The following is a 27,390-nucleotide window of genomic DNA, read 5'->3' as shown; positions in this document are numbered from 1 at the left end:
GGTATCATTTCCAGAAACAAAATCTGTAATTTGATTTCCAAAATTATACAGTATTTCTTGCATTACAAATTTTGGAATTTAGTGCGCCATAAATAGAATAATTCTTTATTGATGAATGAATCTGAAATTGTTTTCATAAATAAATATTGTTAATCTATTATACATGTAGCATATATTATGATTTCTAATTTTTAAACTATGTTAAGAACAGTTAGTGTTAAAATAATTATAATTACGTTTTTCTTTTCTTTTATTGTAGATCACATAGATTCACAAACGAAAATGACAACTGCGTTAACAACCGTTCTTCATGGTTTATTTAAGTTTACCAATTACAGTGTTCAAGTACTAGCATTTACACGAGTAGGAGATGGAGTTAAGTCTGAAAAAGTTTTCTGCAGAACAGATGAGGATGGTAAGTGACAGTGTCTTCCCGGAAGTTAGAATAAAGTTAGTGATGAGATACATAAATCGTATATGCGTTTCAATCTCCCCTTGTTTTCAAATGATGAGGTATGTAATTTATTTCCAAATTCAATCAATAAACTTTAAGGACTAAATTTAAATTTAGTTTTGTATGAAATCAGTTCCACCACAAGTTTTCAACAGTCATAGGAAGCCACTAGCAAGATATATATATATTGGCCTTTGCAATGTTACACTGAGCTTTAGAGAAGCCAAGATGTCAAAAGTTTATGTTCATTTCCTTCCGTACGGTTTACCTATTTCTTCTCTGGAGAATATTCACATTCTGAAAATGATTCTACAGCATAGGCATATATGATGTATTAGGAATTGATTAAAAATTTATCGAAATGAATTTTACTAAACAAATTCATGATTAGCAACATTGCTTTGCATTCTGGAATTCAAAGTTCAAGCCCACCGATGGTTTCCTAACTTAGCTTTTTCATTATTTTTTAATTTCGTCAGATGAATGTCGTGATGATATCTTTAAATATAAGTTCTGGCCGAATTCCACTTCCTTTCTCATTTTTATTGTTGTTTAAATTGTCAATAAATCAATCCAAAATGGCCTCACAGAGTGTCTAGAAGTTCGTTAAATAAACAAACGTACAGAACAGTTCTACAATTAAACAAAATACATTCAAGAATTTAGTGTGTAAACATATTTTTTCCGAGACCCTCTCTGAGGACATTTGTCAATATCCTAAACTTTCTCAAACATTACTCAAATTGATTCAGCAAAAGTGATTCCAAATCACACACTGTGATCTCTCCTCTCTCTCCTACTGTTTCACTATGGCCTTTTATGCCCATTTTTTCTTCAAAAACATCCAATGCTTGAATGGTGGATTGACAGGTGAGAAGCAACACGGCAGTACTATAGCCATAATATACTTATCTTGAATTCAACCGAGTACAGAATGTGTATACATATTGGATATTTGTAATATGCAAGACATACTGATATGTTGTGATATGTAATACATCTACAATTGTTACCATTAATTGCTCTGTTCCTCTATTTCATTTTCCACAATCCTTCTGGACAACGCTCCTCGCCAATTTAATAAATACATAAATAAAACAATATTATGGAAGAACTATTTTCCAATAATATATTAATTAAAGGAGGAAATAACCAGGTTTTCTACACACTAAATCCCCTGTAGATGCAAATTCAATGATACACAAAAAGTAAAAAAGTGGATGACTGGACCAAGACTCGAGTCTCAATCTATTCATCCGCTTTTTCATAACTATTTTCCAAGTATATTTTGTTTTGTCCCTACTTATCCCTATAATACCCCGCGTTACATATATGTAACATTGGGATTTTACTTCTTTATATTGATACAATGGTGTTTTGCTGCTAATACCCACTGTGACACATCTGTAACAGTACGCTCACAACCACTTAGTGGATTATTGCTGAACTTTTTGTCATTTGGTCCTCCCACAAGTTCTTGAAAACATATTTTTTTGCCTCTATGATATCACACTCTGGGTATTATAGGGTTATTCTTCTTGGTTTTCATTTAGTTTGTATAATGGATTCAATTTTTGCTTGCAAATTTTAGTGTTCTCTTAAAGAATTTTAATCAAAAACAGATATTTATTGCATTGATAGGCCATGATTTGTACACCTTTAATTTTTAGTACATAGGGTAATGTGGAGATATGGAGGATCAGGGTGTTTCCTTTGATGAGGTGGGTTGCAAGTTTGTGTGTGTAAACTATTGTATTACACAATATTGTATTTGTAAAACTAAAACAATTTCGCCAGCTATTTATATCTCTTGGCCTCATCAGACATAATACTTTCTGATGAACCCAGGTACTGTGTCTGATGAAGCCAAGAGGTATATAGATGATTCACAAAATTGCTACACATAAATTGCTTTAGTAAAACTTTGTGCTTTGTTCAATTTGTTTTGGTTTTACTTTGAGTTACTAAAGCAAAGCTATCACTCACTTTCTTCCATCATCCCTCTACTTTAACAGAGCACAAATGGGACGTTATATTAAATTTCTAGTTCGGTTTCTTACACAATTTATATGTGCTTCTGTTTTTATTTCTCTATTTTAAGAATAAGTATCTCTCCCAGAAAGATAAGTTATATCCTTCATACATTCTTGAAATTCACTAGTCATTCATGAACAGAATATAAGTGAATCTATAGAAATAATTTACGCTCAAGTTATTCATAGAACTTAAAATTTTTGTTGTCACTATATCATTTATATAAGTAGTAATGAAATATTAACTTTTATCATTCATAAAATTGTCATTTTTTATTTGCTTACAGTTCCTGGTCCACCAGCTAATATAAAAGCTGTTGTTAAAACCCCAGACAGCATTCTTGTAGCATGGTTACCACCAAAGCATCCTAATGGTGTTCTTATGAAATACAATTTGTACGTTAGAGTTGTAGAGAACGGACGAGAAGTGGATAGCTTTCATCGCACTCACCCAGCTTCTCAACAACAATATGAAGTATCTGGTTTGAAGAAAAGAAAAGAATACGAATTTTGGGTTACGGCCTTCACCAAAGTTGGAGAAGGAAAAAGTACCCATGTTGTAAAGAAGTCTCCATCAGCTAAAGGTGAGTTTCATATTTAACGTTTTGTGTGGTAAGTTTAAGTATTTTAAGTTGTATTAATAATTTACCCTCATTGGAAGACTCCATTCAAGTTATTGACAACATCTTCCAAAATATGAATTTATTTTTTTGTGTGTCATATGCAGCTGCATTGTCTATTATCTACTTGCTTCAGATAGGTGTTTGTTTGAGATAGGAATAAAAGCTTGCCTCTTTATCTCTCCTTCTTGAATTTTGCTTTAGATGCAAAGCTAAAGCAAGGATTGATATCTACCAATGGTTGTATAAATTTCAAAAATTTAAAATACGTGTTTTTCTTTGTCACTCACGTTTCCATGTCACTGATAGTAATTCAACTACCATTGCTAGTTGCCATATTGCAAATAATAAATAAATAAATAAATCATTTTTTCATTAATTGTTTTCTTTTTATTATGATTAGACTTACACATCGCATTTACAACACAGCAATTTCTTCTATGCCTCTTTTGTTGTAAATAGTAATTAGGAGATATTTTTGCGAAAATTTGGGTAATTCTAAACCTAAAATTTGATAGCCCATAACTCAGGAGCAAAGGCCTCCACATCTTAGTGTTTCATGTGCTTACCAATCTAATCAAAATCTACCACCGTCCGAAGTTTGGTCAAGATTGGATGAGAATATTCAATCACATAAACCCCAATTTTAATGGTCCATAATCGTCTCGGAGACAAACAGTTTCGTTGTTCACGTCGGCTGAACATAAATCAATCAAAAAATACGAGTAAAGGTTCACAATTTAAAGATCAAAGACCTACACACCATAGTATACCATGTATGTACTAATCTCCTCACGATATTTCACAAACCCTGGTCAAGACCAGATTAGTTTCATTAATCATAACTTTTATATATATATATTGCCAATTTGGGTTGTTTTTTATTTAAATTGAATAAAATAAGATTAGGTAGAGTACTTTGAGTTCTCCAGATTGATTTAGTTAGCATTAAGTAATTTTGTGTTTATTTGCATTATGTGAGAGGTAATTTGGGGATTATTTACCATTGGTTGCATTGATTGAGGGCCCAATTAGAGCCCTGTTAAAAATGATAACAAAAATTTTTATTTAAAACATGTGTATTTCATAGATTTGTTAAACATTTGTGTTTAATGTGTTTTTAGTGTAATGTGGACTTAAGAGATTGTAGTTTAGTGTATGAATTATGAATAATGAATTGGATTAGCACAGAATTTGGTTGTGACACATATTTGTTGGTGATGATGTTTGAGCCAAGCACTGAATGTTTGTATTTTAGAGACAACAGTTGGTTGTACTTTGTTGTTGATATTTTTTTGACGATTTTTTGAACAATAATGCTAATGATAATTTTTTAATGCTCCTACTCTTAATGATCCTACTTTTAATGGTTTTACTCTTAATAATCCCAGTGAATAAAAATAAAAGCTTTTATACAACTTAAACTGCTGACGTTTTAGTAATACGGTTTTAGCACTTGGACCGATTTTTATCCACGTGCGTTTTAGATTTAAAATGATTTTATTTAATTAAATTTTCATAACCTTAATTTAATCATGATGACACGAAACAATGTTACTTTTTTTTTTTTTGATGTTTTCATTGTCCAATGAAAGTGTAAGTGTTGACAAATTAATTACATAGCATTACAAACTTTTGTTGTTAGAATAAAATGCGTACAATTTGAAATATACACATAGTGTTTCATTTGCACATATTTTTAAAAAAACAAACAAGATTAAATTAGGTTTCTAAAATTTAAGACAATATTACAATTTAATCAAACAAATTAATAAATTATCTATGGTCTTAACAATATATATATATATATATATAACTAAACTTTGATGACCCGTAACTATGGAACCAAAGGCCTATACACCATGTACAACACATATAATAGATTGATGCAAAAGTTTGAAGCGTTTTGAAAATCAGCATATTCTAATTCACGTAATTTAAGGTATTACAATAATTAAACACAATCACAGGGTGTAAAATGGAACATTTTATTGTATTCTTAAACACAAGCTTCACTCATTCAATCATTTATTTGTTCGCCTCTATTAACAATAACCACAAGCGAATGTTGTGAGAGGAGTTTGATACCACCTTGTAGAGCTGTTGTGATTTTATTTTGAAGAAACCAGAGAACCAAGTTTGAAAACCATCTTCATCAGAAAGCACGTGTTACTGAATGTGGTTTCATAGAGAGTGGGAAAGGTGGAAATGTTTATGTGCAAGATCAGAGAAACAGGGAGGATGCGAAACAGTTTTTGAACGAAGTTATCGAAAAATAATCGACACTTTTTTTTTTCTTTTGTTTCGGTAATGGTGAAGATGTAAGGGCAGAAACCACCCTTTGAACGTTAGGGGTGATCTCCAAGCATAGACCGAAACCAACCATTTAATTTAGAAGAAATCATACTGCCATAGGGCTTTTAGGACAGCTTATTCAGTATCTGGCGTCAAAATTACAAAATTCAAAATGGTGGATCCAATATAGTAATTACAATTACAAAATGTCTTCTGGTTTGAAATTCTCTGCACTGCCAAGAACGATTATAGTTAGCAGAGGTTACTCCAAGAAGGTTGCAGACCGATTTGAAATCCCTTTCTATTGATTTGAAACCCCTTTATTTTCACAGAATGCTTGATTAAAGTGAGTCTTTGCACCTCTCCCTATTCGGGGTGCTTATGGATAGCGAGTCGCCTCGCCTCTCGCTATGTCGGAACTTCACATATACTCAATTGTTATAATTTTATGAATTTATTGAGAAAACGCTTCACAGTAATGATATTTCGTTAAAAAAAAAAAAAAAATGTGTGTGTGATGCATAAACATTGTTTACACCAAGCTCACTTTATTACAGCAATAACTGTGAGAAATTGCAAAATGTAACACAATCTTCTTCCAAATAATTGATTCTGTATCACGAATATCTAATAAGATTTGCAAATCTGGGAGAAGAAAACTGATTATGAATCAGTGGTTTGGATTTAAATTATACTATTACGAAGATGTAAATTTATGTTATTGTTGGAGAGGACAATATCAGTAAAATATCTAAAGAAGTTTTTCCACGGCCTGAAGACGAACACATCAAAAGGATAAATGCTACCTGTTGTTAGTACCGAATTGTTTCTATTTTGAGGTAATCTTTTGTTCGTAAAATAGGTTGAAAAGTTGATTAATTGTGACTACTCTACGAATCTAATAACAAAATAGACTTTGTATTAGACACTGGGAGAAAAACTTCTTGAAACCATGATTTCACGAAACCTGATGGTAATTTTTCCGAATTTGATGCTTTCAAAGGACATTTTCAAATTAACCTCTTAACTGCCAATGACAATTTAACTTGTCATGAGAGTTTCGCTTGTATTTGCAGTCTGACGACTACACTCGCCATAATAAGATTCATATTGGGCGTGACGAATTAATACGTATCGTATTGGGCATGGCGTGGAACGTAAAACTCAAAAACTTCATTTCATCTCATAATACGTATTTTTAAAACAAATTTATTCCCCATTCAGATGCAACTTTCTCATTCGGAAACTCCCCAGTTAACAGGTTAAAAGAGGTTGTTTTGGACTATAGGGCCAAATGTTCCATTCTTCTCCTGCAAAATAATTAACAATAGAACACAATTTTCAGAAACTAAATTCTGTATGGTGTAGCTGTGAATCATAGATTTATTGACTGTGCCACACTTTCTACTGCTTTTATCTCTGTAAAAGCTATAGTGAGAGGTACAGAGACTCACTTTAATCAAGCATTCTGTTAAAATGAGTACAGAAAGGGGTTTCAAATTGGTCTGCAACCTACTCGCACTAATCTCTGCCAACTATAATTGTTCTTGGCTAAGTGCAAAGAATTTCAAACCAGAAGACATTTTATAATGTAATGACTATATTGGATCTACCACTTCGAATTTTGTAATTTTGACGTCAGATATTGAATCAGCTGTCCTAAAAGCCCCCTGGCAGTATGTTTTCTTCTAAATTAAATGGTTGGTTTCGGTCTATGCTTAGAGATCGCCCCTAACGTTCAAAGGTGGTTTCCACCCTTAAATTTTCACCATTGCCGAAACAAAAAAATAAGTGTCGATTATTTTTCGATGTTCTACAAATGTGTAAAGTTTCATTCAAATCGGTGAGTGACACTTCCGTAAGTCTCGTTGTAAGTATATTTTCATTTTCAAGCAGCACTTTTGAAATTATTCCTATATTAAATCTTGTTTGGATCATGCATGTGTTATTGCAATTCGAAAACTCAAAAATATTGGAAAAGGATTGAAAGTTAGTTCTTTGTGACTACATGGATAGCGTTCTAGGAGTTGGATCAGAAGACATGGGTTTGAACCCCGGTGGGAGTAGTATATGGTTTAGATCTCATCTTAATCTGTAAGCCCATAAATAATATATATTTGGTACTTAAAAGGGTCGTAAAAAAAAAAAAAACGGATTGAAAGGATTTAGTGTAAATTTTTGAAATTATGAAAGAATAGGGAAACCGAATCATAGTGGTTTAATATTTAAAGAATTAAATGCTGATGATTTAGCACTTTTGGAACAACAAAATGTAATTGTAAGATTAACTGTAAGATTAACTGAATAGAACTAAACTGCTTTTACCAAAGGAGATTTTGCTATAACATTAAGTTCTACTATAGGAAGGCACAAACTGAAATGCTATATAAATCCCCTTGAATTATTACTTCTTATAACAATATCAGATCAAAAGTTCTTGATATTCACTTCTCTGGAATTAAAATATTTTTAAGAAAGAAAAGTAAGTAGTAATGCAATGAACAATTCAATTTCTTTAACTGTAAACAATACATGTCACAATAAAAAATAAATAAATAAATGAATAAAATTATAATATCTTTGTATTTTATATATTACTAGCAGAAGTGCCTGGCTTCTCACGAGAGGAATGACGTTTATGGACAATATTTGAAAATAAAGAACTTGCTAAAGTGACGTTGACTCTGTCTGAAAATAAAAAATTGAGTTGAATAAATAACGCCCCTTCAATCCCTGGGCCAGCATACATGCACATTCTTGACTAAACTTGGGTGTAAATGTCATTGGAACAGTCACTAATTATCCAAGAGAACCCGAAAACTATTGGTTTAAACACTGATCTCGCTCATTTTGGATCCTTTATCTTTTCACCCAGTCTCACCTCTACACTGATAGGGGCTGAACTTCTACTTTGACGGCATCGGAAATAGCACTATTCACCTCAGGTACCTTGGAAGCTATGGATTCGACACTAATATTGGTCGTTCTCGTTTATTTTTACATTGACTCCCTTCCTACCCTCTATGGATGCTGGGGGTGATTCATCATTACAGTAATTCTTTTTCAGATTGTAAGCTATATATGTGTGTCAACTTGCTTTTAATAATAAGTTTACAAACTGAGTTTTATCGTCCTAACATGAGAACCTTCTGACATACGCTATTTTTGACACAGATTTTAAACTAACTGTTACCATTTGAACACCCTTCTCCTCCTTCCCTTAGAATATGTATCAAAAATTCTAAATAGCCTACGGTCTCCTCGATACAGTTACTTAATAATATAACAAGCTAACGGTGTGGGTTTGTATATTAGAAAAACAAACAAGCATACATTCATTTTTTACATATACAGGGTATCTCACCTAACTCTGGGACGTAAAATATCTCTGAAATGACAAAAAAAAAAAAAAAAAAAATCAAAATCTAGTTGCACAGGAATGTGCCCATGTAAAGGACCGACAAAATTATGTGAACAGCTAGTGCCCTCAGGGCTCCCATCATAAAACAAAGAGGGCCAACTTGAAAATTTGAAATGGCAATGTGAGTCGAATGATATCTTATTCGATAAATCTTAAAAAATGCAATACAGGTAATATTTACAATATGAGGCACCGTTTTCAGATAGCCGTCAAAAATGTATGTTGCTTCTAGCGAACTGAAAATTACAGGTACAATTAGTGATAATGGACGGCTTTGAACTTTTCTAAACACAATTACTAGTGACCTGTACAATAGAACACAGAATCTCCATGTTTGTAAATTACAACCAGCGCGGAAAACGCACTCGCAAAGAATCAGTAATATCTTACCTGATGCAACTCTTTAACTTCAGCAAATGTTCGAAGTGCCCACCGTTTGTATTAATACACTTTTGGGGATAGCGAACAAGAGAGCGTTATACAGATTGCAGTGTTTCCACAGATATTGCCGCACATGCCGCAGTAACACTTTCTTGTATATCTTTCGTGTCGTTGGGATTCCTGATAGACTCTTTCTTTCACTGCGCCCCAAAGAAACAAGTCTAATGCGTTAAGTCGGGGGATCGAGCTTAGGTCACACAGGTAGCGCAGGTCCACCTCGCTCTATCCACCTGTTTGAAAACTTTGCACCCATTTTTTTTTTTTTTTTTTTTTTTTTTTCTGGAGACATGTGCAAAGTATTCGGGGCATCCATCATTTAGTATCACATTGATAGACGCGTTTTCAAATCCAGGTCCTTTATAGGAAGCAGTAAGTGTCTTGCAGAAAAGATGCGTATCGCTACCCATCTAACGTTCCCTGATAAAAATATGGATCTACAATATAATTACCAACGATAACGCATCACATATTTACACTTCAATGCCATTGATGAACAACGACACGAAGCCATTGAGAATTTTGCACGGACCAGTAGTGCGTGTTCCAGAAATTCACATTACCATGATTAGTGAACGAAGCTTCATTCGTAAACAAAATATTACTCAGAAATACGGATTTATATTTTTCAACCATTAAAGTGCAAAATTGCACGCAAATGTCTGAGTCTCGCATTGCATTTTGCCGTGTTTGGTTTACTGAGATGTGAAATGAATGAAACGTACGCCTATGCAAAATTCTCAACACACTACTGCGGCTTATTCGAGAATCGCGTTTAATCTGTCGTACACTCATTTCTGGATTGTGCGCTACAGCAGCCAGAACAGCAATTTCGTTAACGTCATTAGTTGGTACGCTGACGCTTTCTGGGAGCCTAGTTCCCTGTTTCTATGAGATTTGTGCAAATATTGGCAATGGTATGAGATGAAGGACACCGTCGATCTGGATAGCGTTCAGCGTCCAGTGCCCCTCAGCTGTTGTTGCATTTCTATGACATTCACCGTAAATGAGAAGAATGTCTAATTTTTCTTCATTACTGAAGACCGGCATATCAGAAGAGAAGTGACCGAATAGACGAAATCAAATATAAGAACACGCAAAACAAGGTTCACTGTGTATCAACATGAAAAGTAGTAATATCTTAAACATACGTGTAATTTCGTTGCAGTGCATTCTAGTATGTAGTATAGTATTTCTCTGTTTGAAACTAACAGCAGTACAGCAGACCAGACCATGACAAAGTAGTACACTGAACAGTAGAACGTACCGTACTGATATTGATTTGTTTACAGCAGGCTGCTGGGATATTCCAAGTAACCTGTAACACTTAATCAATTTGTGTGCCCAACGCCAAAGGAGAAACAAACAAATCTTCCATCCAATACACCTTCCGAATGTGCATAGGAATAAGAAAAATCAAATATCAAAGTAATTAATAACAGGTATTTCATCCAACTATCTTGGAGGCTATTTAGTGTGGGGGAAAGTCATAAGCTAGATGCCCTGGCATACTGGTCTCTACAGCCGCCATCACGTAACTGTGGTTCAGAACCTACGTATAAAACTGTAGGTTCCATGCTCAGAAGTTTCCAGCTCGACTAGCATGTAAATATCAAATCAAATCTAAATCCGAAAAGGAATGTCAAATGTAAACTAACATCTATGTTGCATGGAAAATTTTTATGTGTTATATCACAAAGGATGATCAATGTGCAAGCTCACAAATAGGAAAATAGAAAAGTTTAGAAAAATAAATCGAAAAGAGTAGCGGATTTGAACCACCAAACTGTCTACAAGTGGCATCGGTAGCATGCTTTAACGTCCATGGCTACGAAGTCACCACATAAGAATGCAATTGGAAACTAATGTCTATGGTACCACATAGAACCCAATGCAGTATTATCCTAGTCTCCGGATGTCAAAGAATGCTTATTAGCACCCTGGAAGGATAGTGTTCACAGTTTACGATCCCCCACCATTTTCTTTAATTAATCAGCTGAAGAATAAGTTACCAAACATTTATTTTAGCAAAGCGTTAACAGGAATGCCAATGAATCCATATTACGTACTTCCTTTTCTCCATTACAGTTCCAATAGTTTCTGTTAATTATCAGACACAAAGGAAAACAATTCTTTTGGTTGATTGAAACACGTTTTTAACTATTCTTTCAAGGTTCATTTCCAACCTTAACCCCCCTCCTCCCCTCGCGCCGGAAGGACGAAACGTACTCTGTTTCTTAACCTATATCCTGCGATACACCTCTAGATCTTCACCTTAAAACAAAAGAAATAATTGAATTTACTGTGCCCATAATCTTGCTAATTAAGTTTTCCATAACACATTTGAAAACAATGTGGTCACTTGCCACAAACTCTTGTTCTGGGCAAAGTACTACACAATTGTAATGTCAGAACAATGTCTCCCTTGCCATCTTTTAAAATCTCAGTAATTTCAGAAGACACGAGATTTCGGAAAGATAAACCACGTCCGTTATCACTAATTGTACCTGTAGTTTTCAGTTTGCTAGAGCTAGAAGCAACAAATATTTTTGACGGCCATTTTGAAATTGGTGTTCCATATCACAAATCTTTCATCCGACTATTGTTTCATTTTCCAAATCTATCGAACGAAGTATCACTCGACCCATGTTACCATTTCAATTTTCAAGTTGGCTCTCTGAACCCCATGATAGGAGTCCTGTGGGCATTTGCTGTTTACATAATTTTATCGGCCAGCGACATGGGTACACTTTTTGTCATTTCGAATTTATTTCAGATCGCAGAGTTAGGTGAGACACATTGTATATAAGATATTCCGATGGTTTTGTACATAACACTGTAATTGTGTATATTGCGTGTTGTGCTAACATAAGTAAATAAAACAATGAGAATTCAGGATTGTGAATCTAACGCAGCATCTCTCAGTAACGAGAGGAATAAATCATACTATTAAAATATCTTTATGCATTATATTGTAATTTATAATTGTATTTCCTTTCAGTTGGTGCTGCGATTTATTCTTTTGGCCAAACAATAGTGGTAGCTTGGAAGCGTGATGTCAAAATGGATTGTGGTGTAGTTGGTAATCCAATACCTCAAAGGCAATGGAAATTCGAACGACTTCCATTAGGAGAACATGCTCGTTTGCGTGTTCTGACCGATGGAACCTTAGTACTTACTTCAGCACAAAGACAAGATGAAGGAGACTATACCTGTGAGGCGTGGAATGATTATGGCAGAGATCAGATAACCTACCAACTTCTGGTGCAAGGTTAGTTATTTAGGCTAAATTTCCCGAAATGTATGGCGGTAAAAAACATTTAAAGCCATTTTAAGAAAACAAAAAATACTTTTGTTAGAACGGCAGAAACACCAAAACATGAGTTAAATAATTAAAGTTTATAATATGAACTCTAAAATGAATTATGGAAAAGAATTTCATGATTTATTAAGAAATGCTATCAGATTTATTTAAAAAATATGTTCGTACATTTCGAAAATAGTATTTATCTTAGGTTTCTCAACCAGGTTGTATACTCATGTCCAAAATGATTGTCGCATATCTATAACCGTCTTCTTGTAAGAATATAATTTGATAATGATTTTGCAGGGTACTTTTAATACTGATACTATATATGTAATAGGGAAATGTATATTTGTAGTAAATTTCATAGGAAAATAATTATAAATACGAAAATTAGAGTGAGTAAAAGAGAATGTTGCTAAATGGACAAGCAAGTTTTATTTTCGTTTTATTGTTCTTATTTACTGCTTTTTGACATGAAATTTGCCACATACATGTCTTTGCCGATTATACACATACTAACATAATAAGAAATACCGGGCGAATTCGTTATCAAATTATATTCCTACAACAACATATTTATAGACATGCGACAATAATTTTGGACATGAGTGTACATTTCCTACAATTTCGAAATATACTATTTTTTATTATTATTTTCATCTGAACATCGTTGTTATTAGTTAAAAATAAATAATATTTACATTTACTTACCTGCTTTAAATTCTTCATGTATATGAGAAAGTAAAAAGAAATACGAAAGGTAGATGTCAATCTTCATATACCAGTTACTCACAGAAAATAATCTGTTTGTTTTGTTTCTTTTTCTTTCTTTCTTTTTCTTCAGTGCCTCCTTCTTCGCCAATACTCCTCTCAACCAGTTCTACATCTCACAGTATTCACCTTCAGTGGAAACAAGGGGACGATGGAGGAAGTCCTATTCGAGGATTTGTAATACACTATAAATACGATCACGGAGAATGGGAAGAAGTGAGAGTGGAAAGGCATAGAAGTACATATTCTCTAACTGGCTTACAATGTGGAACACAATATCACATATATCTCACAGCATATAACAGGATTGGAAGTGGCAGTGCAAGTAATACACTTGTTGTACGAACTAATGGCTCTAAACCCCGACTTCCTCCAGACAATCAACTTCTTCGTATTAATTCTACGTCCGTCGTAGTGCACTTGGAACAATGGCCTGATGGAGGTTGCCCTATTCTTTATTACGTAATTGAATATACTGAAGCTACAAACATAAATTGGGTAATAGGTAGGCTTTTCCTTTCTTCCGTTTTTATATTCTATCAGTTTTCACATGTTTTTCTCGTCGTTTTAATATATATATATATACATACATATATTTAATAACTATATATACAATGTATACATAGTACCAGTATATATAAACCTAAATACGTAACAGTTTCTGAAAGAGCTAGGTTTCAACCTTCTTTCGGATTGTAGTATTGGAATGTCATTTGCAAACCTAATATAAAAATGTTTCCACTCAGAACACTGTTTTATTCATATTAATATATATGTATATATGTCGTACAATACAAAAAAGGAACTACTTCTATTCTACTTTCAATATCATATGATGAAATAGTAAAATAAATTTTGCTTTCTCATATTCCTACATAAGATCACTTTAATTTAATAATCAGATTTTAAAACGAAATTATTATCACAATACTCATTACTACTTACGAAATAAATTCATTTCTTCCACATTACGAAATTAAAAATAATGATACTATATTGCAGTACTTAGAACATAATTTTCTATGAGAGTATTATTAGATGTTTACTTTCTTTTCTAACGCATAAACCCAAGAAACCAAAATGTTTAACATTATAAAGCAATTCGGTGTTAAACTGAAGTCGTCAGATTAAGGTTATTGAATTTACTTTTTTGTATTGAAGCTAGAACTTCGTAAATTATGTTGCTATAAGTTGCTCTCAATTTAGAAACATTTCTACCTTAGAGAATCAGACTATGACTAAAAGATAAAGTAAAAACGTAATTAGAAATTGGATGAACAAGTGAAAGTATGCCGTAATTGTAAATTTTCTGTACTTATAAACTCAGATTATGTTCACTTAGACATGTAGTCAAATACATCTTGGATTAAAGTTGCCAAATTCTTGGATTCAATCCAGAAATAAGTTTTACTGTGTGCAAAGATCAGTCCCCACTATCTTGAATAAAGAGAAAACTACCTGTTTGAATTTAAATTACATTATTTTGTAATACTAATTTGTAACATACACTTCCTCGTCTAATTTTATTCATTTTTTGCTTCATAACCAAACCAAGAATTTAAAACGGACACATACTTGAAGCCTGATAATTTTAACTTCGTTCTAAGAATATTTTATTTTCGAAATGTATGTTTTTAAATTGGGTTCCTAGTAAAAAATCTTGATCCGTGGTTTATCTTCCTATCTCATATCCTGGAAGCTTACTCATGTTTATCTGCGTATTATTTCTAATATATTTATCCTATATTCTTGTCAATCACTATTTAACTTTAAAGAACAAAAATAGTTTTAGTATAACTGTTACGAGAATAGGTACTTCATATACTTCAGTAATATGCGACATATAGCGAAATGCAGACTCAACATTATCTAGCTCAAAAGACTAAACTTTAAATGAAGTAAAATTTTGTACAGTTTAGATGATCCACTGCCATCAACCTCGGTACGGGGTGAAACAACTTCAGCATCGAGGATAGTGCAGTAGATCATCGTAACTGTATGCATTTTTCAGCCTTTATTTAAAGGACGCTTAAAGGTGAGTTTTCCCAAACATTTACGCTAGTATGCGTCCAATACTACTATTAATCAACATCACTCTTTAGTTTCAATTTACACTATTGCATGTGTTAATTTGTTCAACTTTCTCATTTCCCGTAATCTTACTCTAAACTGATTAACATAGTTTGACAGAACGCCTCAATGCTTCATTATAAAATATTATTTATCTCCGTGTAAACACCGACTAAATGAAATTTCGAAGAGTAGCTACGATACATAGGAGTGGGTTATTTACTGACATTGAAACTATAAGTGTATTTAAAGTTACATTTATTATAAGTTAAATGTAATAGGTGGAGAGCTGTAGGAACCACTTCATAGCAAATAGGTGACTACATCAATATAACTTAAGGAATTTTGGTGAAATAATATCTGAGAGAATTTTCAGAAAGTTGCTTTGTGTATAGTATTTATTAATTTTAGTTTCTGTACGATTAAGAACATTTTAATTTACTCCTTCGAAATATAAAGTAACAAATATTTATCAGAACAATATACGTATATTCATAAAACGAATATTTATTCATTCTGTTCTTTCCGATTTTCTGCCACATTGTATTTTAATATTCTTCTAACAGAATAAACCAAATGGGTATCGAATACTTTATTTTCTTTGTGAAATTTGTAATTATTTTCCCTTGTATGATTTTTTAGAATAATTTTTGAAAACACGAAGAATCAGCACGCCTAATTGTACATTTTCAATGTTTCAAAACTTCACATAGAGCTAAATAAGATTATGGCAATCGTGTTACAAAGAATCTTTCTTTAAAAAGTTTTTTACTTTTACCTGTAAGTAAGGCAACATGAAACATATTCTTTACAGTATATAAAAAGTACTTATTGCAATTTTATGAAAGTATCATAACATCTTATTTGTGGATATTATTAATATAAGTTTTTAAAATGTTTCTTTCTTTTTAATGTGACTACTCTAAAAATTATTTAATACTCTTTTTTTTCAGTATGAATTTACAGTCAATGTGCAAAACGTCATTATGTGATATATATGCTGATAATTCTCACTCATCAATTCATTTATAGTATTCTACTTGGAAACGTCAAACTTTGAAACTAAATACTCTTCTAGTTAAAAGACTGTTTCTATTTGCAGAGAATATGAAGGTACTTACATATATTCTCGCTTATATGAAGAAGAGTAACTCGTATTGTTCCGTTGTGAAGATATGAGATATCATCTACCATAAGTACTAAATGAAAATAGCCGAGATCAGATCTTCAATGATGAAATCATCGTCCAACAAGTATTCCATAGAATATTTGAAATGGATTTTCTTCTGCAGATCAGAAAGACATTAGCGGCAGGAAACTTCAACTTCAGCGAAATTAAAACAAAAACAATGCCATTTCCAATTACCTTTGCTTCTAAGAAAATCAAACATTCTCTTTGGTATGAGGAAAGTCAGGAATGAATTTTGAGAATATTATTTGTCTCAAGATCAGTGGAGCAGTTGACGAGATCGGCACTGATTACAAAGAAAACAAAACCAATAACAGGGTAGAACTATTTTGTGAACTGACAAGGAAATGTAAAACTTAAACAAGATTTTGTCGCAGAGGTATAATAAAAGTAAAGCTATTCTATGACACAAAAAAGAAAAAAAAATGTAAATAACTAGAAAGAAATACTTATAGTATATTTGCAAAACTATTAATGTTTAATTGAGAATGAAGAAAAGGTCTATTTATTATAAAATAAAATTGGTGCACTGAAATAAACTAATCAAGATATTTACTAATATATTACAATGAAATGAAGACATTTTAGATAATGATTTGTAAAGTTAAGTTTCTGCATAACAATATTGCTATTTGGGTAATCTTTACTTACAAAAACTGTTGTTCTTGAATCTCAATATATAAGAAAATAGTTGAACGAAACAAAGCAGCAATTCGTAACCCAAGAAGTTTCTTTTGACTTTAATTCCTTTACTATGCAACACAGTTTTTATTTACGATGTATTATCATGTTTCTGTGCTTCAAATATGGTTAATGTTAAATTCTGACTTTAATGGGAACACTTCTATAAATTCGTGGAAATATGGTTAAGTAAAAGTGCATTTCAAAATTCGATCTAGTTTCCTCAACTTGAAAATTCAAACATGAGACATTATTGTGGCCTGATGCCACAATAATAGGGCTATATTACCTATTTCTAAACAGTTTCCAAAAATTTGTATTGAAGCAATTTCACTGTAATTAGGATTTTAAAAATTCAGAAACATAGAAATGTATTAAACATATTTTCATTAATAATTTTATCGTGTATAAGATATTTTTCGTTTACAGTCACTTAATTTTCTAAACTGATGAAAACACTCCACAGTTCCATAAGAAAAAAGAAAGCATACTGTTAAAATATAAGATAGCTTACATAATCCCTTAACCACATCGGATTATGAAACTTAGAAATTGTCCAATAACCCAAACTTGTGTCTCAAAAATTAAACAAAGAATCATATTTATTATATAATTTGAATCATATTTAAAAATTCTATTCTAATATTGAATATTTTTCTTCCAAGTAGTTTCGAAGATTTATACGTAAATTATGGTAAATTATTAGCATGAATTTTTGAAGTCAGTGATATGTTTAAGCTATTTTTAAGCTATTGTCAATGGTCTTCCACCCATAAATTTCTAATTCATGTTTGCGTTAAGTTTTCCTTTCAGCCCGCAGTTTGTGCCAATTCATTAACCTTCATACTATTTTTAGTCTAAATACATAAATTCCATAGAAGTAACTTTTTATGTGAAATGTTTAACCATACATAGCCTGCTAAATGTATATTTTTCAAAGCAAGCAACGGATGAGAGAATAATCATATTCTTCATATACATAATACAAGTGGTGGTGTTGGAAGGATCCAGGTCCCCTGAGCACAGCGGTGATAGAAATTGGGTCCGTTCCCCGAGGCTCCAGAAATAAGGTCCTGAAATTATCGTCTTGACTCGTTGGCTTGCTCATTCGACTGTTGGATAGCTCCAGGACCCTGCTCTGCAGGATATAAAAATAGATAATATTTGCCTCCACACTTGTCCTGGCATCCCGAAAACCACAATCCGCCACCAGTGTATCGCCTGCTTGCATGAAAAGCAGCTGATTATTCCGGAGAATATTATTAAGAATGAAGGCATCATTCTGGATTGCAGGGTAAGGACCACGTAAAGCCACCAGTCGCCCGTTAGAGAAGACGAGCCCCATCAACTTGTATAAGCTGTTCTTCTTCTGCACGGACCAGGTTTTGCGCTGAAAGACAGTTTCTCGAGATTTCTCATCCTCGATATCCACCATCCGCTGTGGCCAGCAGCCGACGTTTGCTGATTTGAAACAGAAATTGGGCAGTGATGCTGGTTTGCTCAAATAATGTGGCTCGATCAGCCGTATTGTATAGCTACACCGTCACTTCGCGCATCGCAGCGGTTGCTACACAAAATTCTCGACCCATAGCATGCCCCTTCAAACCCACCAGATATCCGATGTTTCTGTTGGTGAGGGCAGTCTGATCGTGAATAGTTACACGGATAATTGGCAGCGGGTGCAGCGAGGGGTGACATCTTGCAAGATATCCTAAAACTGAGCCTTGTTGTAACCAGACCAGATCTCACAAATTTAATCGTCCATGAGATCAAAGCGATCAATATCAAGGAAGCACTGGCTTACAAATACAGACGTAATCGCGATGGAGTTATTTCATGGCCAGGAGATCTTGCCGGCTGAGTTGGTCACCCATGACAACATTCAAGCCAAGAATCAATTGACTCCAATCCATGGTGCCCATGTGCGAGAAGCAGATAAGCGATAGTCGCCAAAGAAGTGATAGTCGACAAGAAGCAGCATTCGTATGACCTTGGATACAGTGACTTTTAGCACTAGTTTGGAACTATGACATCCAAATGAGAATGATACACGACCAGATCTACCTTTGCGGTACTGTGAAAATTCATCTACATGAGGTTCATGTAGTTTAGAAATAGGCTGAGCAGGTTGCTTATCGCCATAGCCATTGTCTCCTTCTGTCTTGGGCTCTTGTTCACACTCACTGTGGTCCTCCTTGCCGCCCAATACGAGATCACTACCGTCGTCCAAGTCGTAATTGTCGTCATTGTTGCTGATTTGCATGGGATCATGTGATAGCAATTTTCTATGAACATTAGCCTGGAACTTGGTCACCTTGCACTATTTCAGGGTTAACTTACCATATGCGAGCCTACTAAATGTTGATACAGTTCTTACAAAGACTTCTTTCGGTGGGTGGGTTTTCAGAATCTACGCGTAGTGGCCATAGTCATAGCGACCACATTTAGTTTATCGTGGCAATAGTTGAGGAAGGTTGATGTGTGAAGGTGCGGTTGGAAAGGAACGTATTATATATTGCCTTTCTTCTTCGTACCGCATCCGACACATTTCTTATTAATTCTAGAAAGGTAACACAATGGACACACAGAAAAGAATTGTTTCTTGAGAAACAAAGAACTCGCTAAATCACATAGAAATAATTATTTTGACAATGTTTGAAAAGGCGTCTACAACAAATTGTTTGGAACGATGTATACACGTTTACTTACATCAACAGAGTGAACGCTCGAGGGGAAAGGAGAGAAAACTGTTGATTGTGTCGCGATAAAAAAGGGGGGACTTTACGTATCAGTTATGCGCAATAGTTCCCACAATGCAGCAAATCACACACTATTCCAATTCGCATAGCAAAACGAAGGCACCTCTGTGCATATTTATCGAAGTAGTGACAAACATCTGATGGCCATTTATATATTTCGAATTGCTAGTTTGATGTTTTTATCTCGTGCAATCAGATATTGAGATTAAGCCATAGCAGAACTTTGCTACAGTTACCAAAACTTCCGGGCACGGACTCGATTTTTGACATCACAGCTATGCTCAAGGGCAGTGATTTATTTGTGGATTTTGTGGAAGGGGGAATATTTATGCACGATTGTGTTCCGTATAACAGAACAACTTTAATGGCAGGTTGGGACAACGTTATTTTTAAACCTACCTACTTTGAAATTATGTTACTAGTCTGATAGGTGGTCCCCAACTTCATTTTTTCACCTTTTTTTAAAAACAATTTTATTATAACTACGGGTAGGACAGTTTAAAAAGATTTGGTTAGGTAGATTAGATTACATGCGTTACTTACCTTGCTACTTTTCGCCCTACTGTTGAGGACAAGTGTGCAGCATTAAGAAAAAGCCCTATAGTTATATTACAACCTACACAACTTGTTACAACAAGTGTCACACTCCTACGTAAAACTGTTTTGTTATGACAAGAAATTCTTTAGTCAGTTCTAATTTGGTCTTTGAAGACCAAATTCCTCGCCTGAATAATAAATGCAACAAAAGGTAAGAGTTTACTTTGGGCAGAACAGTGATAGGTGCACATACACTTGAACCTAATTTTATTAAATAGGTTCACTTTGGGTTAAGCTGACTTACCCACTTACGGCATGTTATTTAACACTGTATTTAGAAATTAACAATACTTTCACACTGTACCTAATTTTAGAGTAGTGAAGCAATAGGATGTTGGTTTACATCGGATACCGTCTTTTTCCCCAGTTGGTTTATTGGTAGCAGCATGATGTCCACTTTTTATCCAACTGATGGCTAAGTTTTCTACATTGAAAGAAGTAATGTCTGGCCCATTAGCGTTTATGAAAAGAGTCAAGGGTTTTTACAGATAAACTGTTTCTAGCTGTAAGTTTAAGTTGGAAAAGCCTCTCTCACACGCTGCAGAAGAAACTGGAAGAACACTGATTCTCAAGTTAAGAGTTTGCAGATTTAGCCCAATATTAGAAGTTTTCATCTTATGTTCTCGGAATTCCTGCAGAATTTCGGCTGAATCGTCAGGGGATTTATTTATTTATTTATTTATTTATTTATATATATATATTTCTATTACTTCTTTGTCACCGTATAACATTCTTGCAGGTAATTATTCTGACCAATTGGATTGTAGAAAAACCTCGACCAAACTGAACGTTTCGTTAGTGAAGCTAGACCGTATGTTATCTGCTAGACCCTGAAAGAATTGCAATCTTATTTTCTGGTACTTCTCAAGAGAACTGTCTCAGGGTTTTGCAAGTGGAACCCCACAAAACTGACCAGTTTCTTTAAACTGACGTTGTAATTGTTCCATTCTTTTTCTTTCAACGCTTCCAGAACACATACAGTTGTTCCAATTTTGCTTATTGGCTGTACAAGGGATGCTGACCTCTCTTGTAGAAACAGGCTAAGGACATGTAGAGGATCCAGCGCCTCTAGGATCATGGACATTTTATAAACAAAATTCCACTTAGTGAGTTTTACGTACTGGCCCGAAAATATTGTATGCTGCTGATTTTTTTTTTTTTTTCCAAATTTCTAGAAGCTTCTCGAAAATGTTCCACTAGCGCAGGGTAGGACTTCCACAATGCTTCTACTGAACGGTAAGAAGAGCGGAATATCAAAAACTTTAGTAATAATATACAAGCGAATAAATAGTTCTGCTGATATTAATTCGATTTCTCGCCTGTTCTTTGGGGACATTCAGTAAATAATATATAATCTCTCTACAAGGTTTCGAAATGAACCATATCTGCAGACAGCAAGACATAAATGAAAAAAAGACAGCATCATTTATTTCGAGTTGCATGTTATTTACGCCATCAGTACAAACTTTTATAAGTCTTTCCCGTAATATCGTTTTGGAAAGATTCATACTTTCACACATTTTAATCACGGAATCACAAATCTCTCTGCCTGTTGTTGCTTGTAACTCAAATAAACCTAAAAATACATTGCTACATACCTCATTAACTACAGTGTCCATCATTTGCGCGAAGGGTTCATCGGAATTTGCAAGATACTCGGCCAGTTTTTCCTTCACTTTTGTAGGTACAAAGTCAATAATATTTACACACGTAACATTGGAGTACAGAACTTGTGCATTCCATTTATTCTTGCAATTTAGTTAAGATGTAGGTGCGCGGTAAACGACAGATGATTTTGGGCAATAACATAAGCAGTTCTAAATATTGCAGCGTCTTTTTAACACTAATTTCATTCAGAATTTTCCACCTGTCTTCTGCATTTGACATTGAAACCTTTATTTCTTCCCTATCCATTTATTCACATATTGCAAACATTGTTTGCATTGTGTGCAATAGATTTTTCGTGGTCATATATTTGATCAAGAAGTTTCTTTGCTTTTGCAGTAGCACCGTTGTACTATACATTTTGCACATCTAGTCTTCTTTCTGTATGAATCCAGAACGGAAGCACATATAGCACACACAACGCTAATGTCATCAGTTTTTTGTTTAGTACCTAGCCACGGTCGTTTAATTTTCCAGCTCGCAAATTGTTCTTGATGACATATGGAAGGGAACAAGCCACTGGGAGCAGAAATAACCTCACCATTATTAACACTAGGCCCCGAATCATTCTCATCTTTCTGATGAGATGTCTGTAATACAGTTTCGGACTCTGCACTATCTTTAGACGAAAGCCTCTTACTCTGTGTGCCGGAATTGCTTGCCTTTGTATCGTCTGGAACCTTTCTTTTATTAAAATATAGTCTAATATCCTTTTCCTTCTGTTCTTTTTAACGTCCTTGTCAACGAAAAAGCTACCAATCCCCAACTGCAGTGACTGCTCACTGATAATTGAAAACGTTTTTTTTATTATTATTATTTTTTTAAAATCAAGAATAAGCAGTGATTTTTTTCTTCGAGAAGCAATTCTATATATATATAAAAAAAGAACATGAAGTTGAATTATCGTACTTCAAAACAGATTGTATAGCCTAAGAAAGGGGGAAAATATCTTCCCAGGCTGGGAGGATTAAATTAAACCGAGGCTCAAGGGACTCGGACCTTTCCAACACCAGCACCTGTATCCAGTAACTCCGTGTTTAATAGACCAATACAACGTACCTGAGTCAAAATCTTGTTGACTTCATTTCTGGGGCCTCGGGGCCCGGACCGGATTTCTGACATTACGGCTGTGCTCAAGGGACCCAGAGCTTTCCAACGCCACCACTAGCATTCAGCAACTCCATGTCTAAAACGGTTTTCCTACCAACTCCATGCTCTTTATGGTCTATTTGAAGCAATAGCAAGATTAATTAAGTAAAAGAACATCATTAGACTTATTACTTTCTGGGTATTCCTGACCTGTCTGCGAAGGTAGAATTGGCTCTTTATTAAGAAATCCTTGCAAATAGTTAAAATCATTCTTTAACGGAAAGGTCAGGAACTTTACTTACCGTGAGAGTTAAAATCCTTCTACCACGAAAGTCCTGGTAGCCATATTCAAACTTAGATCAGTTTTATTCACCATAAAAACAAGGGTTCGCAATACAAAGTATAAGTAGACTGATCGACGGTAGTGAGCGACAGGGGTTTTGATCCTGTAATGAGGCTCTGAGGTTAAACTGTTAAGGCTGTTCGCTTAGCGTCTTTAACATAGGTACCTGAGCCAAATCTGGGGAAATAAAGGCAGGTGGAACGTGGTGCTAACCTCACCTCCATGAGTCAAGAAAATTATTGAAAATGTTAAAAATTTCCAAATGTGCACATTAACACGGTTGCCGGATGAAGTGTATACACAATCTTTGTTAATATTACAAAGTAAAAGGCCGTGCCATGCACAAGAATGACATGTAATAACAATTTACTTTTTTCTTATTTTCCGAGAGGGGCAGTTGACAAACTCCGCGAAGTGTTTATTTTCACCTGTAGATTTAAATTCTGCTCTTGGAATAATATTAGGGTACCCATGAATAAACACTTGCGAGAAAATGTGAGTCACAAATTCAACATATACCGCACCTCATAAGTGTCAATTACGTCATGCGAGTCACTACGGTTTAAAACAACTATCAGATTTTCAGAAGCTTCAACGGATATCCCCAATTATAGTTACAATTGTAGTGCGTGAAGATTGAGTGATAACATTTTATTACGTGAAGTGATAACATTTTATTACGTGAATAGAGTAATAAATCAAAAACCAAAAATATTTTTTTCTTTCTTTCGTTTTTCTTTTTCTTTCTTTTCTGACGTATCATTATCTATTTTGTTGTATACAAATGTAGGCAATATAAGTAAAAATGAGCACTAATACGTAATTACGTTACCATTTTAGATTCAGATTTTAGCTTATTATTATTATTTTCTCTACCCGTCATCCCTTTTTTCTTCATGCTTTAAATAACAAGATCTTATCCTTTAGAGGTTTAGAAAAGCTCTGGCATTGGAAAGCTCTGGGTCCCTTGAGCACAGCCGTAATGTCAAGCAAAGTGAAAAAGTTAAAAGGTAGTGGACGTATGAGAAGCTGTTGAAGAACATCCCTCGAGCTGTTGAAGGTAATGTTAATACTCCAAGGGATTTAACGAAGAAAACATACAAGAGAGAAATTTTTGTATGTGTTGCGGATAAGACAATTGTGGCAATTTACAAAGGAAAAAAGGGGCTAAGGATTGCATAAATTGCAGAGGCTTAGAACTAATTTCTCACATTATGGAGATATTGGAAATCATTATAAATTTAAAAATAGACATGAATTCACGGTAGCAGAACAATAGTTTAGTTTCATACTAGATAAAATAACCAAGAATTCTATCTTTGGATAGCATCTTCAAACAAAATAATCGAGAAGTTCAAAAAGGCTGCGGGAAATTCCTGTAAGTTCGTAAACCTGGAAAAGGCATATGATGAAGTTTCAAGGCAAAAAAAAAAAAAAAAAAAAAAGGCCTTCGAGAAGGGGGTGTTTTGGAGAAATGCACACACTAAATATTAGAAATGTACAGAGACGTTATGAGTACTGTCATAGAGACACGTAATTTTTGAATAAAGATGGGGCTTAGCCAAGAATTGCTCTGAGTCCAATTTTATTAAATATAGTGATGAATATAACAATAGAAGCAAGAGAGGAAGCACTACAACGTTTATTCTCTCGAAATGATATTTTACTGTGTGTATAGTCAAAAATGATAACCGAAGAAATTTGAAACAGTAACGTATTTCTCAAGAATATTAGAATTAAAATATTATTTTGGTGCGAATGAAAGGTCCATTTTGAAGTCTGGTGAGGAACTCACCTGAGCAACACAACATAGGGATGGAGTAAGGTCATATGTCTAACGTCATAAATTCTGTACATATTCAGTAAACAGGCTGGGGTGTCCGGACAGTCAAGAGGCAGTGTGTTTTTGAAGAGGTCGTATGAATGTGCACCATGGAGAAAATAAAATTGGGAGTGATTTTTATTTACGAATTCAAACTGGACATTAGGTACAGCAAACCGAAAAAAAAAATAAGGGTGAATTTAAGCCAAGAATGTCGAATAAGTGTACAATTTACCGTTGGTTTGTCAAATTCTGTTACGATGAAACAGCATTGCAAAATGAGCCTCGTAGGCACCGATCAACATCATGTTCAAATGAATTCAAGAACACTGTGGAAGCAGACCTTAAAAATGTTTATGCCATTACAGAGAAGTTAAATATGCAACATACTACTGTCATTCGGTGACTCCATGCAAACTATAAGATAAAAACTTTGGCTTAACGGGCGCCACATGAGTTCACATTGGCTAACAAAAATCAATGTCTAGATGTGTGCAGCCCTATAACTGTATGGAATAACTTGGAAAATTTCCTGCATCAGATTGTCACTCCTGATGAAATATGGATCTCCTAGACAATCGTAAAGAGTCAGGACAGTAGTTGGGTCGTGATCAACCTCCAAAATAGTGTTCCAAATCTCATTTCCACTCACAAAAGGTGTTGCTGCTGTTATGGTGGGTTTGATTCATCGTGTCTTTCTCCATCGACACAAGACAATCATTACAAATCTTTTGTTTTGAGCTCCATGAAATACAGACCAAACTTGTCCGCAATAACCTATCAATGAACAATAGACGTGGTATGCTCCTTTTAGTGGCGCAGACTGTCCATGATTTACAGTGAATAATAAACCCTTTCTCACCCACAGTATTCAGCTGATGTCTCTCCTCCGACTATCACCTCTTTCGGTATTTCAATCACTTCGTAGGAGGGAAGATCTTCCCAAATGATTGGGCGACACAAATGCAGTTTAGAACTTAGCAGACCCTGGAGTTGTTTCACCACGAATTCAATCGCTGCCTGAACGATGGTAAAAATGTGTGGTAGTAGATAGCGACTAATTTGATATGATATTTATTATTTAAAAATATCTCACTAGACTTAGCTTGGAAGATGTCACAACATGTGGCACGTAAACAATTAGCAAAAAGTTAGTGAGCCTAATGTTCGAGAGAAACATCTTTTCATTTGCGTTCTAGTTAGGCTGTCAGTTGTCTTCTGTAGGTATGAGACTTACATTGTAATTAGGCAATACATATTCTTAATCATCAGATCGCAAGTTACCAATAAGGCACATTTGAACGTAAATTATAAAAGTAAGCGAACATCTATACATTCTTGAAACAAATCATCATTTTCAGCCAGAAAAATTTTCATTAGCTTAAAAAGGAACTCACAGATTTATTTACTTTTCATGTATTATTATTATTATTATTATTATTATTATTATTATTATTATTATTATTATTATTATTATTAAGTATTCTGCCTTTTGGCAGGTCCTGGGACTAATGAGGGTTGCTTGCTTCTTCTTCTTCTTCTTCTATTTTCTTCTTAATTTTGAGCTTGGGCCTGAAAATGTTTCTTTCTTGTTTCTGGATTTTCAGCTTCTTCGTTAAACTCCCAATATCATCTATTTTTCAAATCATCGATAATTTATGTTCTTCTTCTTCCTATTTATCGCTTTCCTTCCATCTTTCCTTCTATGGCGGTATGAAGAAAATAATTTCTTTGCAAAATGTGCCCAATCCAATTGGCCTTTCTACGAAGGATGGTGGCTAGAAGAGTTCTCTTCTCCCATATTCGCCGTTTTAAAACATCTTTGTCGGTTAGTCT

General features: G+C 34.2%; 1 protein-coding gene across 1 annotated transcript in view; it reads left to right on the top strand.

The window, feature by feature from the left end:
• LOC145687543 (cell adhesion molecule Dscam2-like) overlaps positions 1-27,390 on the top strand; it is a 1,184,503-nt gene that overhangs the window by 1,054,630 nt on the left and 102,483 nt on the right. Inside the window, exons 20-23 of the mRNA XM_081761007.1 lie at positions 260-415; positions 2,775-3,071; positions 12,263-12,532; positions 13,413-13,844. Of these exons, the coding sequence (XP_081617133.1) occupies positions 260-415; positions 2,775-3,071; positions 12,263-12,532; positions 13,413-13,844 (1,155 nt within the window). The remainder of the gene's footprint in view (positions 1-259; positions 416-2,774; positions 3,072-12,262; positions 12,533-13,412; positions 13,845-27,390) is intronic.

This window comes from Thermobia domestica, chromosome 6, assembly GCF_964235325.1.
Source record: "Thermobia domestica chromosome 6, izTheDome1.hap1.1, whole genome shotgun sequence".
Taxonomy (NCBI): domain Eukaryota; kingdom Metazoa; phylum Arthropoda; class Insecta; order Zygentoma; family Lepismatidae; genus Thermobia; species Thermobia domestica.
Note: the sequence above shows the minus strand (reverse complement) of the source record. Positions and strands in the feature narration are given on the sequence as shown.